Source organism: Hemitrygon akajei, chromosome 5 (assembly GCF_048418815.1).
Source record: "Hemitrygon akajei chromosome 5, sHemAka1.3, whole genome shotgun sequence".
Taxonomy (NCBI): domain Eukaryota; kingdom Metazoa; phylum Chordata; class Chondrichthyes; order Myliobatiformes; family Dasyatidae; genus Hemitrygon; species Hemitrygon akajei.
The window spans coordinates 38,333,849-38,353,890 of NC_133128.1; the positions used below are offsets into that span (position 1 = coordinate 38,333,849).

At 44.0% G+C, this 20,042-nt stretch overlaps 1 protein-coding gene and 1 long non-coding RNA gene across 2 annotated transcripts in view; one reads left to right on the forward strand and one right to left on the reverse strand.

The window, feature by feature from the left end:
* The first annotated feature begins 8,990 nt into the window (after positions 1-8,990).
* The window catches only part of LOC140727647 (NXPE family member 3-like), a 29,642-nt gene continuing 18,590 nt past the window's right edge, over positions 8,991-20,042 (forward strand). The window contains exons 1-3 of the mRNA XM_073045265.1: positions 8,991-9,451; positions 13,020-13,153; positions 18,611-19,365. Of these exons, the coding sequence (XP_072901366.1) occupies positions 13,073-13,153; positions 18,611-19,365 (836 nt within the window). The 5' untranslated portion in view covers positions 8,991-9,451; positions 13,020-13,072. The remainder of the gene's footprint in view (positions 9,452-13,019; positions 13,154-18,610; positions 19,366-20,042) is intronic.
* LOC140727649 (uncharacterized) overlaps positions 17,183-20,042 on the reverse strand; it is a 70,378-nt gene continuing 67,518 nt past the window's right edge. Inside the window, exon 5 of the long non-coding RNA XR_012098888.1 lies at positions 17,183-17,392. This is a non-coding gene — a long non-coding RNA (uncharacterized lncRNA). The remainder of the gene's footprint in view (positions 17,393-20,042) is intronic.

Genomic DNA, 20,042 nt, shown 5'->3' on the forward strand with positions numbered 1-20,042 from the left:
ATTAAAGATAGTCAGCATGGCTTCATTCTTGGTAGGTCATGTCTAACCAGTCTTACAGAGTTTTTCAAGGAAGTTGCCAGGAAAGTGGATGAAGGCAAGGCAGTGGGTGTTGTCTACCTGGACTTTAGGAAGGCATTTGACAAGGACCCACATGGGAGGTTGGGCAAGAACATTCATTTGCTCAACATTCAAGATGAGATAGTAAATTTGGATTAGATATTAACTTTGTCAGAGGTGGCAGAGCATGGTAGTAGATGGTTGCCTCCCTGACTGGAGGCCTATGACTAGTCATGTGCTGTAGGGATCGGTGTTGGGTCTATTGTTGTTTGTCATCTATATTAATGGACTGAATGATAATGTGGTTAACCAGAATAGCAAATATGTGGATGACACCAAGATTGAGGGGTACAGTGGAAAGCGAAGAAGGCTCTCATGGCTTGCATCAGCTGAAAAAATGACAGATGGAATTTAATGCAGACAAATGTGAGGTGTTGCACTTCGGTGGGACTGACAAGGGTAGGTCTTACACAGTGCACAGTAGGGCACTGAGGAGTGTGGTAGAACAAAGGGATCTGGGAATACAGGTCCATAATTCATTGGAAGTGGCATCACAGGCAGATAGGGTGATAAAGGAAGATTTTGGCACTTTAGCCTTCATGAATCAATGTCATTAAGTATAAGTTTTGGCATGGACCCGATGCGTCAACAACACTTCCATTAAGAGAGCCGCACATACCTGAAACGGAACCCTACACCGGAGATCTGGGGAAGTGCCGGGCTTTTCTACTACAATGCTCCTTGGTGCTCGAGCAGCAGCCATCCACGTACGCCATGGACAGATCAAAAATAGCTTACGTTATGGGGTTGTTCCGAGGAAATGCCTTAGCATGGGACACCGCGGTTTGGGATAATCAGCCAGAGACCTGCTCTTCCTTCCACACCTTCATCTCAGAAATAATGAAGGTTTTTGACCATCCCGTCTGTGGTAAAGATGCCGCTAAGCGCCTACTCATCTTCCGTCAAGGCTCATGCAGTGTTGCCGAATACTCCGGGGAGTTCAGGACGCCAGCGGCCGACTAGGGCTGGAATGATGAGGCACTCCAGGAGGTATTCCGGCAAGGCCTCTGTGACAAGGTAAAGGACGAGTTGGCGGCTAGGGATGACACTAACAGCCTGGATTCAGTGATCTCCCTAGCCACCAGGCTGGACAACCGACTCCAAGAACGTGAGAGAGAGAGAGAGAGAACTGGTCATCCTACTCCTTTGGCCACTCCACGCCACGCTTTACCATCTACTCCCAGCCCTAAACTCTCTCCTTCTCCCGTTCCTAGAATAGCACTCGGCCCAGCCGTTTCCACCACCCCGGGAGAGGACCCAATGCAGCTGGGACAGAGCCGTCTTTCTCCCACAGAGCGACTCCGGAGATTCAGAGCAGGGGATTGTCTCTATTGCAGTCAGTTGGGCCATTTTCATGCTACCTGTTCCCTTCGGACAAAAGGGGAGGGCTCACCAGTAGGAAGGGGGACCCTGGTGAATCAGACAACATTCCCTTCTGTCCCCCAATCCCGGATGCAGATCCAAGCTACTGTAACCTACAGCCAACAGTCCCTGTCCTTGTCTGCCTTGATAGACTCTGGTGCTGAGGGGAATCTGTTGGATGAAAACAGCTTCCCAGGCCGGAATTCCTTGGGAGCCGTTGAGTACCCCTCTGGAAGCCCGGGCACTGGACGGATGACTTCTGGCCCGAGTCACTCACCATACACCACCACTGTCTTTGATCCTCTCTGAGAACCATCGAGAGCAGGTACAATTTAACCTAATTACCTCTCCTCAAGCTCCTATAGTTCTTGGGTACGCCCTGTTAAGCCGCCATGATCCTTACATTGATTGGTCCACCGGGAAGATAGCCAGCCAGAGTCCGTTTTGTCACTCCACTTGTCTACAGTCAGCCCCTTCCCCTGTAAGAACCACCACAACCTCATCTGCCATTGAACCCCCTGACTTGTCCAGGGTTCCACTGGAGTACCACGACCTGGGACAAGTGTTTAGTAAACAACGCGCCCTTTCCCTGCCTCCACACCGACCATACGATTGTGCCATCGACCTTCTCCCCGGAGCTCCTCTCCCCACCAGTCGGCTGTCTAACTTGTCCCAGCCAGAGAGGGAAGCAATGGAGGGTTACATCCTCCCCATTGGGCGCAGGTTCTTCTTTGTGGGGAAGAAGGATGGTTCTCTTGGTCCCTGCATGGACTACAGAGGCCTAAATCATATAACCATAAAGAACAAGTACCCACTGCCTCTTATAAGTTCTGGGTTTGAACCACTCCACGGAGCCACCATCTTCTCGAAGTTGGGCCTACCAAGTGCCCACCATTTGGTTCGGATAAGGGAGGGGCATTCAATACCCCTTTAGGCCACTTCGTGTACTTGGTCATGCCTTTTGGCCTCACCAATGCCCCCGCAGTTTTTCAAGCCTTGATTAACGATGTACTAAGAGACTTTGTTAACCGTTTTGTGTTTGTTTACCTGGATGGCATCCTAATCTTTTCAAACAGTCCCCAGCAACAAGAGTATCATGCCTATCAAGACCTGCAGAGGCTGGGAGAGAATAAATTATTCGTAAAGGCGGAGAAATGCGAATTCCACGTCCCCTCGGTCAGCTTCCTAAGTTATATCATCGAGAGGGGACAGGTGAGAGCCGATCCCGAGAAGATCAGGCCTGTGGCGGAGTGGCCCAAATCAACGGACCGCAAGCAACTCCAACGGTTCCTGGGGTTTGCGAACTTCTATCGCCGGTTCATCAGAAACCGGCGGCTCCCCTTACCCGACTTGCCTCACCTGCCGCACCTTTCCTTTGGGACTCCGATGCGGACTCAGCATTCGTGGACGAGGCGTTTTACGTCTGCCCCCGTTCTGATTCAACCGGACCCCTCCTGTCAGTTCATTACGCCTCCGACTCCGGGGTGGGAGCGGTACTGTCCCAACGTTCGGGGCCGGATCAGAAACTACAACCCTGTGCCTTCTTCTCTCACCGACTGTCTCCTGCTGAACGAAATTACGACGTGGGGAACCGGGAGCCACTGGCGGTCAAACTGGCTTTGGAAGAATGGAGACACTGGTTGGAGGGGGTGGAACACCCGTTCATCGTCTGGACAGACCATAAGAATCTTGAATATATCCAGACCGCCAAACGCCTGAATTCCTGCCAGGCCCGTCGGGCATTATTTTTTGGCCGGTTCAGGTTTACCCTCACCTATCGCCCGGGGTCCAAGAACAGGAAGCCCGATGCTCTTTCCCGTCAATATGTTTCCGAGGAGGACCTTCCCAACCCCGAGACCATCCTTCCACCATCCTGTGCAGTGGCTGCCCTCACCTGGGAGATCGAGTCCAGAGTCAAAGAGGCCCAACGGACTCAACCTGACCCAGGCATCGGACCTCCCAATTGCCACTTTGTACCCGATTCTGTTCCATCACAGATTCTCCGGTGGGGAACACTTCTCGTTTCGCCTACCATCCCGGTGTTGATCGAACCCTGACCCTCCTGAAGAGACATTTCTAGTGGCCCTCCATGAACGCTGACACCCGTTCCTATGTTTCTGCATGTTCCGTCTGCGCCCGTGGAAAAGCCTCCCATTGGCCACTTGCGGGAATACATTCTCCCCTACCTGCCCCTGGTCATCCCTGGTCCCACATCGCTCTAGATTTTGTCACCGGTCTACCCACTTCACATGGAAACACTGCCACACTCACTGTGGTGGACCGATTCTCCAAATCGGTGCATTTTATAGCCCTCCCTAAACTACCTTCCGCGCAGGAGACCGCAGACCTTCTCGTCACCCATGTTTTCCGACTTCATGGAATCCCTTCAGATATTGTCTCCGACCGGGGACCTCAATTCATTTCGCAAGTTTGGAGATCTTTTTGTCGAGCCCTTGGTGCCTCAGTTAGCCTGTCGTCGGGCTTTCACCCACAGACGAACGGGCAAAAGGAGCGAGAAAATCTGGGAAGACACACGCACGGCCCTGCTTCCCTCAGCCAACCGTAACCGAAAAATTGCCAACCGCCATCGTACCCCTGCTCCTGAGTATCGACCTGGGCAGATGGTGTGACTGTCGTCTAGAGACATTCCCCTCAAGAACGAGCCCAACCCACCTCCCCCCCCCCCCCCGCTTCCTGGGACCCTTCGAGATTGAGAGCGTTATCAATCCCACAGCAATCCAGCTCAAACTACCTACCTCTATGAAGATCCATCCTACATTTCACATCTGCTGGTTAAAACCAGTTTCTGTTAGCCCCTTGTGTCCTCCAACAGAACCCCCTCCACCCCCCCCAGATCATCAATGACCATCCGGCATACACCGTCCGGTGGTTATTGGATGCCCGCCGTCGGGGCAGGGGTCTCCAGTACCTGGTCGACTGGGAGGCGTATGGCCCGGAAGAATGTACCTGGATTCCCCGCTCCTTCATCATGGACCCTTCTCTCATCCGGGATTTCCATCAGGACCTTCCAGACAAGCCTGGGGGGTCGCCTGGAGGCTCCAGTTGAGGGAGGAGTACTGACATGGTTCCGGTTAGCTGTTCCCCTTTAATGCACCTTTCTCCCTGATTATGCCCTAATTTCAGTCATTAAATCTCCAATTGCTGCTAGTTTACTCAATTACACTACACCTGGTTTTCATCAGAAACTGTGAAATAAGTACGATGGCATCACTATCACAGGTTGCCAGTTTGTTGGTCTATTCTCGTGTGATACTTCGTTCCCTTGCCCGATTAGAACCGTTAGCTCTAAGTTCAGCTCCAGTTTCAAGATAGTCCCTGTAAATCCCGTTTCCTTGTCAAGATTCCTCCGGTTTGCTGTGTTACTTTCAGGTCTACACCAGTACCCCCAACTCAGTCGACATGCCGGTGTCCTGCACTTGGGTTCTCCTCAGTTGCCCCATGCAACAGGGAAAGAATTTAAAATGCAGAGATGGAAAGGGACTTGAGAGTCCTTGTGCAGGATACCCTAAAGGTTAACCTCCAGGCTGAGTCAGTGGTAAAGAAGGCAAGTGCAATGTTGGCATTCATTTCTAAAGGTATAGAAAATAATAGCAGGGATGTGATGTTGAGGCTCTATAAGGCACTCGTGATACCACACTTGGAGTATTGTGTGCAGTTTTGGGCTCCTTATTTTAGAAGGGATATACTGACATTGGAGAGAGTTCAGAGAAGATTCATGAGAATGATTCTAGGAATGAAAGGGTTACTGTATGAGGAACGTTTGGCAGCTCTTGGGCTGTATTCCCTGGAATTCCGGAGAATGAGGGGGGATCTCATAGAAACACTCTGAATGTTAAAAGGCCTGAACTGATTAGATATGGCTAGGTTATTTCCCATGCGAGGGGAGTCCAGGACAAGAGGGCATGACTTCAGGATTGACGGACATCTGTTTAGAACAGAGATGTAGAGAAATTACTTTATCAGAGGGTGGTAAATCTGTGGAATTCATTACCATGAGTGGCTGTAGAGGCCAAGTCATTGGGTGTATTTATGGCAGAGATAGATAGGTTCTTGATTAGCAAGGGCATTAAAGGGAATTGGAAGAAGGCAGGGGAGTGGGGATGACTGAAAGAATTGTATCAGCCCTTGTTTGAATGGTGGAGTAGACTCGATGGGCTGAATAGCCCACTTCTGCTTCTATATCTTATTGCCTTATGATCACAGTGAGATAGATAGTGAGGTCAAGAGTCCATTGTATAATACAAGAGTTCCATTCAAGATTCTGACAACTGTGGGGTAGAAGCTGTCCTTGAGACCTGGTAGTATGCACTTTCAGGGGAAAGGAGGAGAAGAGAAAATGCCGGGTGTGGGTCGGGACTTTAGTTAAGCTGCTAGCTGTACTGAGGCAGCCAAATGTGTAGACAGAGTCCAAGGAGAGGAGTTGTTTTTTAGTGATGTTCTGAGATGTGTCCACAACTCTAAGGTCATGGGCAGAGCAGCTGCCATGCCAGGCTGTCATTCATCTAGACAGAATGCTTTTAATGGTGCATTGACAAAAACTGGTAAGGGTTGATGGGGGCACGTTAAATTTCTTCAGCCTCCTGAGGAAGTAGAGTTATTGGTAAGTTTTCTTGGCCACAATGTCTAGAGGGAGAAACAGAAGTAGGAGAGGAGCTGAATTGATACAAGGTCAATGTTGGTAAGGAGAAGTGGGGAGAAAAGACACTTGAGGGGGAGATGGGAATGGAAGTAGGGGCTAGGATAAAAGGGAGGGAGATGGAGCTGTGTGATTATGGAAAATAGAGGGAAGGGAGCTGTACTTAAACAGCATGATTAAAAGAAACTGTATAAAGAGATGAGCACTTAAACAGGGATAACTTGATCAGCTTGATTAAAGGGATGAGAATCACAGCAGGAATTGGTTTAAATAGTTGGGAGTATTAGCATTTAATAAAAGGCATGAACATGGACAGGAGTAAAAAGGAAAGAGATTCAGAGCTCTGATAAAGGGCCTTGATTGGGACCAGAGGCAGAGTGGGGCTTGGATGTTAGATTTGAGTGAAGCTGAGGTAATGGACTGAGAACTGAGCTAAATAGAAACAAAACACTGGGAATTGGGCAAAGAAATGAATGAAATGGGAGCTGGGATAAAATAAATTGGGGTGATCTGGAATAAAGTGGTTGTGATAAAAGAAATCTGAATGGAAGCTGAGATAAAGTGGTTGAAGATGGGATATAGGGATGAACAAAAAATGTAAATGGTAGTTCAAGTTCAGAGCTTCCAGGGAACATTCTGCTTGTTAACATTATTTATGGACAAAAGTAACAATAATGTTTCTCTTTTAGAAATGTAAGGGTACTTCATGTGCTTCACAAGAACCACACATATTTCAAAACATATTTACTGTAGCAAGAGAAATGATATAATTTCTCTACTGAGAAATCTGGTATCCAGATTTCGTCATACCTTACCAATGTTAGAAACTCTGGCTACATTCTTTGCATCTCTCTTGCCAATACCCGTTACACAGATTGTTAAAGTGTCCAAAGTTGAAACATGCTGAGCTCAGAGTCACAAGGAGATTTTCTTGTAGCAGAATATGAATGCTGAGACTGTCTCATCACAAGGCCCTGGTCAATGAAATCAACAGCTCTTTTGTACTTTGGGTAATACTCACGATGCATAGCACATCAGGCTTACAATCCCCTGAACTATCTACTTCACTATGTCTGCAGCTGTCACCTCTAGTCAGAAACTTCAAATCAGGCTGACACACCAGCAAGGAAACAAAACTAAATGCTCAAATCTTCTTCTTCTTCTTGTTTTACAGTGGTTGGTACCCAGCTTAATGGTGCATTCCCACCACCTTCTGCTCCGGAGTGTGAATCAGACGATAGACTTACATTCTAAATCCCTTCACCCATTCTCTCTCTCTCTCTCTCTCTCTCTCTCTCTCTCTCTCTCTCTCTCTCTCTCTCTCTCACACACACACACACACACACACACACACACACACACACACACACACACACACACACACACACACACACACACACACACACACACACACACACACCCCCCCCCCCCCCCCCATCTACACTTTATCCTTCCTCCTTTGGCCATCCTAGTACCTTATTCCTGCTTATCCATCATATCCTATAAAAAAAAAACACTGTATCCCTTAAGAAAGCTAAAAGTACCCTAACCTGTGCTCTCTCACCCATGCCAGTAACCCTTGAAATGTGAATTCCTGCACCCCAATTCTGTTAGATTAATTCTCATCATCTCTCTCTGTATCCCATACTTCCTGCAACTCAGAATTACATGTTCTACTGACTGCTCTTCCTGACGTTCCTCACACAGTCCTATCTGGTGTTTCCCTATTAATTTCAATGTTTTGTTTAGTGCACAGTGCCCCAGCCTTAACCTAGTCCACACAGTTTCCAGTCTTCTGTATCCACTGCCTACCCTGGTACCTGTAACATTCTTTTGTATTTGATATAAATGCCTCCCTTTCCCCTCCCTGTCCCATCTTTCTTGCCACATGTGGATGATTTTTTCCACACACTTAACCTCTGCTTTACTGATACTAATGTGCATTTCGATATTTTCTTTCTTTAACGCCTTCTTTGACAACTCATCCACCTTCTCATTCCCCTTCACCCCTACATGAGCTGGAACCCATAGAAATTTGCTCAAATGATGGGAGAGGCAGCTGAAATGTTCAAGAGTGGAGGAGTGAAAGATTTGTCATGATTAAAATGAATGATGAAGCATTATGCATTTTACTTTCCAAAACAGTGGTGCACAGAAATTCCTCCATCAATCAGCATTGTGAAAGCATTCATAGGTGGTTTTATGATAAAAAAAAAAGAGCAAGAACAAATGAGCACATTACTCAAAAAAATCAGTAACAAAAACAAAATGGAGTCCAATACAATATTTTGATGACAGTTCTCTCTGTTAGTTCCAACTTGGCTGCTGCTAGTTTTGAGCTTTCAAAGATTATTGCTCAACATGGAAAATTACTTAGTGATGGAGAATATGTTGACGAATCGTGGTTAGGCAGTGCTCCTTTCCTTATTGACTGTTTTCCAAAAAAAAGAGATTATTCAGCACATTAAGGATTGCCAGAGAGCAGAAACACAGTAAAAGACATAATATTAATTTATGGGAACAAACATGGCAGAACAACTAACAAAAGATATTAATTCATGTAAATTTCTTTCCATTTGTCTTGATTAGACCACTGTATCAGAATAAAAATGAGAGTTATTATCAGTGACATGTTATGAAATTTGCTGTTTTGCAGCAGCAGTACAGTGCAGAACATTAAAAATTACCATAAGTGGCAACCAAGAATGTATAAAAATGTAGAACAAGCAAGTATTGCAAAAAGAAAGGAAAATATAGGGTCGTGTTCATGGGCTATTGCTTTTCACTGTACCTTGAAACATGTGTCATTAATAAACCCAATTTAATTGAACTTAGTTTAACTGGAAGGGAAAATAGCCAGAGAAGAAACTGACAAACCTCTGGTGTGCATGGAGCAAGCGCTGTTTTGTTTTAACAGGGTAGTTTTAGAGAGCCCAGCTGCAGGAATATGGAGGAATACAAAGAAACCCCAGGCGAAGAATGATCATTGTAGCAGAAGTGTATAGTTCCTTGGCAACCAATGGTACCTTACATCTGGTGCAACTTTGTATCGTACTCCTTGTGATTTCACAGAATGTGCCAATGCTCTTTGCTGCCTGGCATTGGTAAGTTCATTTTGCAACTGTCGTGGTTGAAGTTGTGACATCCCTCCCTCATCTCCCTTCCTTCACGATAGCCTCCTCATGCTTGTACACATCGGAATCCACATCTCATTCTTACTGCGGTCCTCATCTTCCCGGTGAAAGGCACCATTGATCGACTGCCTGCAAGTTGTGAAGCAAGCAACGGATGGCATAAGGAAAGAGGTCCTGTCTGGTAAGTACTGGAGAGTACAACTGGAATGATGCTGTCAAATCTTTAGAAGAGGCCAACAGTATCTAGTAATGCATTGGTATGACACACGCAATGTACTGGAGGAACTGCCACCCTCCCACCTTCTTATTCTGGCTTCTGCCCCCTTCCTTTCCAGTCCTGGTGAAGGGTCTCAGCCCAAAGCATCAAGACCTTTTCCCGTTCATAGACTGTCTGACTTTCTGAGGTCCTCCAGCATTTTGTGTGATTTCCAGCATTTGCAGAATCTCTTGTGTTTGCAGTATTGCCTCTGCCAATACTACTCTACAGAGAGATCGAGATAGCTCCTGGGGTAAGGATGTAAGTCCTTTTGTAGTCAACCCAAGAATAAAGTGATGTATGAATCATTGATTTGATTGGGTGTCCATTTTGCCACTGAAATGTAACACCATTGCAAACCCAAGCATTATCAAGAAAATCAGGGGAAAAGAAAGCTCGGGATTGGCACACTAAATCGCAGAAATGACTGCTATTGCATTCCACTACAAGATAACATTAATTTCAAATTTACAGAGCTAAACATATGTTGGGCACATACTTTCTGAATGCAACAGGCGGTCATTTTTCACTTTATAATTATGAGGAAATGAGCTATTTATTATGGAGCTGGGCTGAGGTTAACAAGTCAATCTTTTAAAGACAGCAACAACAGATGATGCTGATTCACTATTCATTTATTAGGCATTCAACTTTGAACTGAAGGGGAAGATTTCCTTCTCTATCCATGCAAGCTTCATGGTTTCCAGCTCTGTCTAAATAGCATATGTGGGAAAGTGCTTTGCTCTGGTGAACAAATGCTCCCCATTCCAAACTTTTCATTATTCTTATATTATTTTTTATCTGCTTCCCCAAGCCACACTACTTCTACCCTGCATGTGGTAATGAGAGAAGCCTTTTATAGTGGCAGGCTTCAGTGTCTGTCTGCTGTATGCAGTCCCTCTTACAGTATTTCTTGTGTGTACAACAGCAATCTTTCTTCTGAGAGCAACACACACAACATGCTGGAGGAACTCAGCAGGTCTGGCTGTATTTATAAAAATGAATAACCAGTCACCGATTCAGGCTGGGAACCTTCCTCAGGACTGGAAAGGAAGGGGGAAGATGCCAGAATAATGCGATAGAAGGAGAGGAAAGGGGACAAGCTAGAGGTGATAGGTGAAGACAAGAGGGTGGAGGTCTATGGAGTTGTTGATAACCAGACATAATTTTCTATAGTTATCTTTAGGCTATAGCTTGTGGCTTGGGTCAGTTTGAGCTCATTAGTTCAAGTTCAGTTGTTTGTCATTCAACCGTACACATGTATACCATCAAATGAAACAACATTCTCCCAGACCAAGGGACATAACACAGTACATATAACTCACATATACAACACACAAAACTGATATTACTACAAATAAATTAAGAAATAATAAGGTGCATTTATGACAACAGACAAAAATAAACAGTACAGTGCTACTGGTGCTTCATACGTGATGATATCTGGGTGGTGGGAGGGGGAAGAAGCTGTTTCCTATCCTGACATTTCTTGTCTTAATGCTACTGTACCTCCTGCCTGATGACGGGGGTGGGGGGCGGTGGTCAAAGAGGTTGTTGGTCGGATGCGAGGGATAATTGACAATGCTAAGGGCCCTGTATTCACAGCGCTCCTGATAAATATCCAAGATGGGTGGGAGAGAGACCCCAGTGATCCTCTCAGTAATCCTTACAAGCCTCTGTAGGGTCTTGTGGTCAGATGCCTTACAATTCCTATGCAGCTGGTCTGGACCCTCTCGATGGTGCGCCTGTTAAAAATCGGTTAGGGTGGGGGGGAAGGGGAACCTTGCTCACCTCAGTCTCCTCAGGAAGTGGAGACACTGCAGCGCTTTCTTGACCAAAGAGATGGTGTTGAGGGACTAGGTGAAATTGTCTGTTATGTGCACACCCAGGAACCTGACACTCCTAACTCTCTCTGCGAAGGAGCCGTTTATGTGCAGTGAGGAGTGGTCAGCCTGTACCTTCCTAAAGTCCACAATCATCCCTTTAGTTTTGTCCACGTTGAGACTCAAGTTGGACCCAACACAGACTGACTGTAGCCTTTCTGTCAAGAAGTCCTAGATCCAGTTACAGGGAGAGGCGTTGAGACCCAATGGTGAGTTTCACATAACGCACTATTTTCCAGGTAGGACAGCTTGGAGTGGGGTGGAGAGGCTATGGTATCATGAGTGGACCAACTTCAGCAATAAGTGAACTGAAAAGGTCCAATGTAGCAGAAAGATGGGATTTAATGTGATCAATAACCAGCCACTCCAAAGCATTTCACTATTGTTGAGGTCAGTGCCACTGGACAGTAGTCATTGGGCACCAGGATAATGGTGGTCATTTTGAGAGATATTGAAGATGATTGTTAGAAACTCTGTTAAATGGGCTGCATAGTACCCGAACAAGTACATTACCAGGCCTTGCAGCTTTACGTGGGTTGATGAGTGCTTCTCTCATCATTTGCAGCCAGATAGAGTGCTTGCTCCTCGTGGGGGTAAGGTTGTGAGCCTTCTTCCTCACCAACATATGCTGCTTACACTAACAGTTAAAGTTGTAGACTTTTACTGCCAGTATCAGTCAGCCCTGTAAAGTTCCCCTTTATCTCCCTGCTGCCTGATCATCCTGCTAATAGCTACTACTCTACGGAGCCAAGAATTCACTAGAATTTCCTGTTAATTTACTAAAACTGTGTTCCTAGCTTTATTTTATTCACAATTAATCCTGTTAATCATGTGTCTTTGTCTACTTGAGGTACTGTACATGCAGTTTATTCCAAATAAATAGTTGATAAGTAACCTTACATTTTTTTGCATCAAAGTGTGCTAATCTCTTAGCTTTGAATTAAATTTGAATTGCTTTACTTGCACCTTCTGTATCTCAAAGACATGGCTTTCCATTCCCTCGATTTATGAAGGGGTTAAATTTGGGAAAAGATTGTTTAGCAAAAAATTGTTACGTTGTAAACAATTGTTTCCCAATGTGAACTGGTTGCATTTCTGAGCTCAAGAGTTCTGTTCAAAAATACCCTGACCCTTAAAAAATGAGCACCAGAAATAGCAAAACATTATTTCCCTGCAAGTTAATCTGAAATGAAAATATTAAAAACATACACAATGTACTCCGAAGGGTGTTCAACAAGTGAAACATGCATTTTATGAGGGATCTAACAGGGTGAGTAAGTTGAAAAGTACTCTTTTCAAGCAGAATTTTGATAAGCAAGCTTGCTAAGAACAGGCAGGAATATGACATTGAGGTAACATCTTTATGCAGAAGCTGGTGCATACATGGAATGAGCTGCCAGAGGAGGTAGATAAGCAAGAACAATAACATTTAAAAGACATTTGGACAGGAACAGGAATAGGAAAGTATTAGAGGGATATTGCCAAGAGGGACTAGCTCAGATGGGCATCTTGGTCAGAATGAATGAAGGGCCTTTTTCCATGATAAGTACTCAGACACCGTTCAGATTTACTTAGTATCTGCTTTATCTGTTCATATTTTCTCTCCACAGTTAATGTTGAGATTTTATGATAAAAACGTTTTGAAAATATAAGTTGGCCAGAGATGGAAGAGCAGCGATCCCTTTCCTTACTGCTGGTTCTGATGATGTTTTCAACGTTGACTCTAAATATTGGACACATGAAGGTACTGGCAATGTGCAGCTCCTCAAGGGTTGATTAACTACTGAGTCAACTAAAACATGGTAGTTGATGTAAATGACAGATATGCACTTCAAAATGCAAGCCTCAGATGATTATGCTCCTTTGGACACAAATTGTTTTCTTCTCCACTTTTCCAAAGAGCTTATGATGTACTCTGAGTTGATCTTCAGCTGTCAGCAGTTGGCTTCCTCCATCATGTTTGAGTGGCTGTTAATTATGTGTAAGGCTTCACATTGTGATAGTGGGCAATCTGATCAGCACGTCAGAGTTAAAAATAACCCTGGTCTCTGATGATGTGCATGCAGATACATTCCTGGACTAAAGGCATGCTTTGCTCCTTTTAAATGAGAACAAATTTTCACCCCAGTACTTTCTCAGTTAGGAAATCTTGCCATCAGGTGGTCAGCATGTTCCAAATCCCTTACTAACATTATTCTTGTCCACAAACCAAGCTTTACAAGGACAATGTAATTACAACTGCATTTCTGTTCCCTGCCCCTCTTGAAGCACCATGCCATGGTTAGGTTGGTCATCCTAGAGCCCTCACTCTCATCCACACAGGAAGCAAGAATCACAGACCAGTTGGACAACCTCAAAGTCTGAAGATCCTCCAACACTACCTCTTGGATTCCTTTACATGCCTCACTTGCAGTCACATCCTCTTGCCTCTTAACTCAGACTGAATTTGAAGCAGTTAACTAGCACTGACCTATAACTTTTGTTCCAAATACTACAATGCATGGGGGGGGGGGGGTTACCTGACCTTGTGCTTCAAAAGGCAGTCACTCACACCCATTAGATTAATATCTGATCTTACTATACCCAGGAACTCTCATCATCATTGACTTCCCCAATGCAGCATTAAGCAACAAGCTGAGAGGAGTGGCATGCCTTCAGTTGATGTGTTCTGAAATAACCCGAAGACTAGAAATTGACCTCCACTGTGAGATCATTACATTATGGAAGTTTAGCTTGCAAAGGCATGGTTTTCCTGAAAAGTCTAGATAAGAGTGTGGCTTTTCATAAATATTTGGTAGGTAATAATATGTAATAGACCCTTCTACGCCTGATGTGAATTGATAGTCTAAGGTGCCTGCAGTGTCTAGGAGGCATCTGTTATATAATTCCATGTCACCTACGAAGATATGTGGAGATTCTAAATAAATCTGCAAATCAAAGTCACCTTTGATAGCAGGACAGTACTTGAAGTTATAAAGAAGGTTCTGTCTGCAGTGTTAGCATTGAAGGAAGTTCATTGTCAGCCTGGAGATTGATGTGCAGTTATACTTATAGAGTTAAGTGTTATTGGCCTTTTAAATGGTGCTGTTTCTGAGCGATCAGTATTTATAAGAGGTCTGTAAGTGTTTAGCTAGCAGTTTGGCTCAAAATCTCTGTGGTGAGTTTTGGGCATTGCACAATAGTAGACATCAACAGGAGGTGTTAAACCAAAATAAAGTATGGTAGGAAGCAAACACGTAATTCCTACTGGAAAATGAGGTTGACACTAACCCACTCAGAAATGTGAAACATTGCTCCACATTTGTCATGCATGATTTTGAAAAGTACAACATTATTTTTTCTGGATGTGAGTGAATGCCTTGCTGGCCTCTGGAGCATGATCAAAAGAGTCTAGACTGAGAGGCTATCATGCGTGCATTTCTTGATCAAGTGAAATGATGATCATTCTGGGCTACAGAAAATCATTGGCTCTATCTGTCTTTGCTTCAGTAAGGAATGAAAAGGATTCTGAATCAAAGACTTGAGGGACTTCAGAGTGATAAAATTTATGGCTCTGATGAAACTCTAATGCAACAAGAAGGCTCAGCTAACTGGTGATTCTTACACAGTCATTCTAGATCCTAACATTTGATTTATTGGGTGGTCAAATTAATTTCTATATAACTTCTCATTTCTGGAATTGGATCAAATGATTTATTTTCCTATTATTTTGCTGATTCCCTGTTTTATCTTACTCATACATTTTGTTGCATATAAATGCCATAAACACAATGTGAAGCTCAAATTCTAACCACATCCGTACTTAAAACGCTTAAGTTGAAACAGGAAAAGGGGACAAATCTGCAACTTTCTATTTTAGTCAGTGAGTATGACATTTTGGTAAAAAGAAATTAAAAGAACTGCTGTGCAACATGTTCCACCCTTGAAAATAATTGTGAAATATATTGAAGGGTAAATCAGGAGCAACACATTCATGATGCTGAAGGAACTCAGCAGGCCAGACTGCATCTGTGGAATGGAGTAAAGAGACAACATTTTGGGCTGAGACCCTACATCAGGACTGGAAAGGAAGGGGGAAGAAGCCAGAATAGGAAGGTGGGGGGAAGGGAAGGAGTACAAGCAAGAAGGATATAGGTGAGGGGGAAGGTACGTAGGTAGGAAAGGGAGTATGAAGTGAGAAGCGGGGAGGTGATAGGTGGAAAATGTAAAGGGCTGAAGAAGGTGGTATCGGATAGGAGAGGCAAGTGAACTGTGGGAGAAAGGGGTGGAGGGGCACCACAGAGAAGAGAAGGGGCAAGAGGGAAGCCAGAATGGGAAATGGAAGAAGAGAGAGGGGGGAGGCAAAATTACAGGAAGTTAGAAAATGCACATTTATGTTGTCAGGTTGGAGGCTACACAGAGTATGAGGTGTTGTTCCTCCAACCTGAGAGTAGTCTCTTTGTGGCAGTAGAGGAGGTCGTAGACCAACATGTTGGAATGGGAATGGGGATTGAAATTAAGGGGCATATCTCATCCCAAGTATTAGTGAGCAGCAATTTGTACTTCTGGCCATGTGTTATTTTCCATTACAGTTATCATTGGGGGGGGGGGAGCTTGATTTGGGCTACCTAGCCTCAATGCATAGAACCGCCCCACAGTAGATGCCCATAATATTGACGTACACAATCTCGTAGCAAGGTTTCTCACCAGAGAAGACTTGCAGTCTTCCCCTAGTTCTTTTCTATAACGGCAACTAGACTTCGACCAATCACTGATAATTACACATTAACTGCCTCTTACACTTTGTAAAAGTATTCAATTCCAACCCTTCATTCACATAAATGAGTACAGTATTATAATGAGGATTTTGATCTAAATTGATTGAAATTTTATTTGGGAATCACATGCTCTTTTTTTCACAGTATAGCCCAAAAACCAAGGAAAACTATAAAGCATGAAACATTAAAAATTCAAAACCTGAAATGTCAGCAGTTCAAAAGTATCCTTTCCCCTTTGCTCAGTACTCGGCTTAACCATCTTTCATAGCTATTACAGAGAGTGGGCGTTTCGGATAATTCTCTATTAGCTTTGCACAACATGGAGCAAGATTTGCCCATTTCTCCTTGTAAAATTACTCAAGAAATACCAGGTTAGTTGGGGAGTGGCAGTGGACAGCAATCTTGAGGTCTTGCCAGAGATGTTCGATTGGGTTAAGGTCAAGACTCTGGCTGGACCACTCCAGGATTTAAATTTTCTTAATTTGAAGCCACTCCATGGTTGACCAGGCAGTGTGTTTTAGGTTGTTGTCTTGCTGAAAGACAAACTTCTTCCCAAGTTTAAGCTTTCTGGCAAAGGCTAAAAGGTTTTTATCCAGGATCTTTCTGTGTTCAGCAGCATTCATCTTCCAATACTTTTTTGAGGCACTGTAAACACTCCCTTTTAACCAACCCCAAGCTTTTCACATGTCCAGGAGAGGTGATAATAAACATGCAAGCACAGCAAAGCAATCTAAGCTTAATTTATTATCATATACTAGAAAGCACAATTTTTTTTAAAAACAAAATATACTTTATTCAAAAATAAAATTATGTACAATAAATCATTCAATGACTCTCAGTCCTTTACAAATGTTTCCATTACAGTCTTTACATTCCCACACTTTTGCCACCCAGGTGGCACTCTGTTATTTCATATTTACATACACTTGTTCAGGGGTATACTCCCCGCCCCCCCCCCCCCCCACCCCTCAACTCCCACCGGAGAAGAACCCTAGACTGTGGTCCTTCCCCACCGGGCCCTTGCGGTGGCTGCACCAAGTTTGAGTGCGTCCCTCAGTACGTACTCCTGCAGCCGAGAATGTGCCCGTCGGCAGCATTCCCCCATGGACATCTCCATGTTCTGGTAGACAATCAAGTTTCGGGCCGACCAAAGAGTGTCTTTCACCGAGTTGATAATCTGCCAGCAGCACCGGATGTTGGTCTCCATGTGCGTCCCTGGGAACAGCCTGTAGATCAGAGAGTCCTCTGTTACACAACTGCTGGGGATAAACCTCGACACTGTCCTTTCCAAAGCACAAATAAACCATGGAAAATGCTACATAGTAAGTCACAAAGATTTCCACAAAGATTTCAGGGCTCATGATTCTTAGTCACCACTTGATTGTCGCTGTAGTCGGGAGAATTCTGAATTCCAACTCACTTGTGAAACCATCCCTGGGTCCTAGTCACCGACTGCAATTTCCAGCCCTTAGCTGCAGTCCAAGAAAGCTGGGAATGGCAGCTAATGTATTCACCAGCTTCACAAGACAGATATACTCTTTGATCTGTTGTCCTCATGCCATTAACTCAGCCAGGTTTGTTTCATTAAAACAACACATGTATCCATGCACACAGTGTTCAGTATATCCTTGTAAATCAATTAGACACTGTCATGGTCACTCTTCATCCATTAGTCCCCAAATGCTTTGGACACAACATTCCACAGACTTACAGAAGTGCATTAATGTCTACCCGCATAAACAATTAGTTTCAATGTTGACACAAGAAAGAATCCATCAACTGAGCTCTCAATGTAACCAACAGACACTTAGTTATGAACAGACACTAACAGGTCTACAGTGTTTACTATGTACAGACATTTCACAAATGGTACCCAGTAACAGATCTGACATGCTACAAGATGAGAAGGAGCTAAATTGTCCAGTAATTCATCCAAAATTTTACAAAATTTAATATGACACACATTGGATACCAGCGGTAGGCTCATTATAAAATGTCAAAAGCATCCTCAGTGTTAAATACTATGCTACCATCTTTTTGGTAAGGTATATTATGTTCATTTGATCACTGCTGGCCCTTGGGTTGGTTTTCACTGGTGTCTCCAAAAGTCCTAGAAGAATCCATAAACAAAAGAGACAGTGGTGACATTGAGAGTGTAAGGTAAACACCAGCTACTCAGATTATTTTGTATGGGTTACCACTCCACTGGTTAGAATTGAATATTGCAACAATCTCTTTGGAGAGCTAAGTGGCAGTAAGCTACCATGAACTATCAAAGTCACCAAATTCTCATATTCAAATTACAACAACAATGTCAAAAATTCTGGAGAGTGTACTTATGCCATGAGCAATTATTTGTTGCATTTCTCTTCACAGGAAGAGCGTATGAATTGGAAAACAGTGGGTTGTAAATTTTCTTATAAAAGATTTGTTCCTCTTCACAGTGTAACGGACATTCTGCAAATCTGCTGACTTATCCTATAGACAAGGAGAAAATAGAGACCAAGTGGACTTCTTGGACAAATAGACTATTTCAATGTGGCTATCTGAATCAGAATTTCACCCCTGAGGAAAGATCAGAAGGTACAGCTCTGATGGAAGTGATTGAATGGCCAAAGCCCCCCAACCCTGCTGTACGTTTTCAGAAAAGCAGTGACCCATCACATGCATATTTTGTTATTTTAAATTCTGGAAAGACTTTCTATGTTGGAGATCAGCTACAGGTGATGGTGCGTATGTACGATTTTGAAGGAAATCCGAAGCAATACGGGGGTGACTATCTCCAAGCCCGGATCCACACTCCAGAGTTGAAAGCCGGTTCAGCAGGAACAGTTATAGATCACCAAAATGGAAATTATCACATCAATTTTACCTTATTCTGGCCAGGGAAAGTGCAAGTGTCTGTTTCATTGGTTCATCCTAGTGAGGGGATCAAAGTACTAAAACGGCTGCGTGAGGAACAACCAGATCGAGTACATTTCCAAAGTACCTTTAAATTAATGAATATTTCAGAGACCACTGTGTGCAATCTGTGCTTGCCTCAGAATAAAATACTCTGCAACTTCACTGATCTCAGGACTGGGGAGCCCTGGTTCTGCTACAAACCAGCAAACCTTCCTTGCTCTTCTCGCATCAACCATGGAATGGGAGGTTATAAGAAGCACCTCATAACAGAAAATGAGAGCCACTTATTCCAAAGGCATGGCATTTAAGATTTTCTTACTTATGATTTGCATTTTTCTTACACTGCCTCTGATTAGATTTGATTGATACTGATAAGTGAGGTCCTTTTGTGAGTTATACTTTCCTCAACTGAAAGAGGAAAAGTCCATAGTTAAGTTCCATGGAGCTCGTTTACAGAGAGCAAAATGCAGGATGCTGGTGAGTGGAGGAATTAGATTCAGCAAAAGGAAGAGTTATAGTACATTACCAAAATAAGCAGCACCCCACAGGTGAAAGGAGGCTGTTGGGGAAGGATGGATAAAGGAGTTAGACAGGACTTAAGGGAGGAAAAGATTGGCAGTGTTCAGTTGGTTGCGATCAGCACAAGAAAGTAAGCTGCCAGTTAAGTGATTTTCCTTTCATCTGTCAAGTGAGTGAATCTAATAATAGGGGTATGTCAGAGCACTTAAGGCCCATAAAGTGCACACAGAGGACAGTACCGGAACTCTAGGATGCACTAAATTACAATGGATCAGCAGTTAAATTACACAACTGGTGATCCAGAAATCCTGGACTAATAACTGAGAGCTGCAAATTTAAACCTTACTCTAGAAGCTAATATTAATCTGGACTTTTAAACAGAGTCATCAATAAAACCTATTTTGCAAAAGCTGAACTAGTTGACCAATAAACTTTTTTTGCAGAATGCAACCA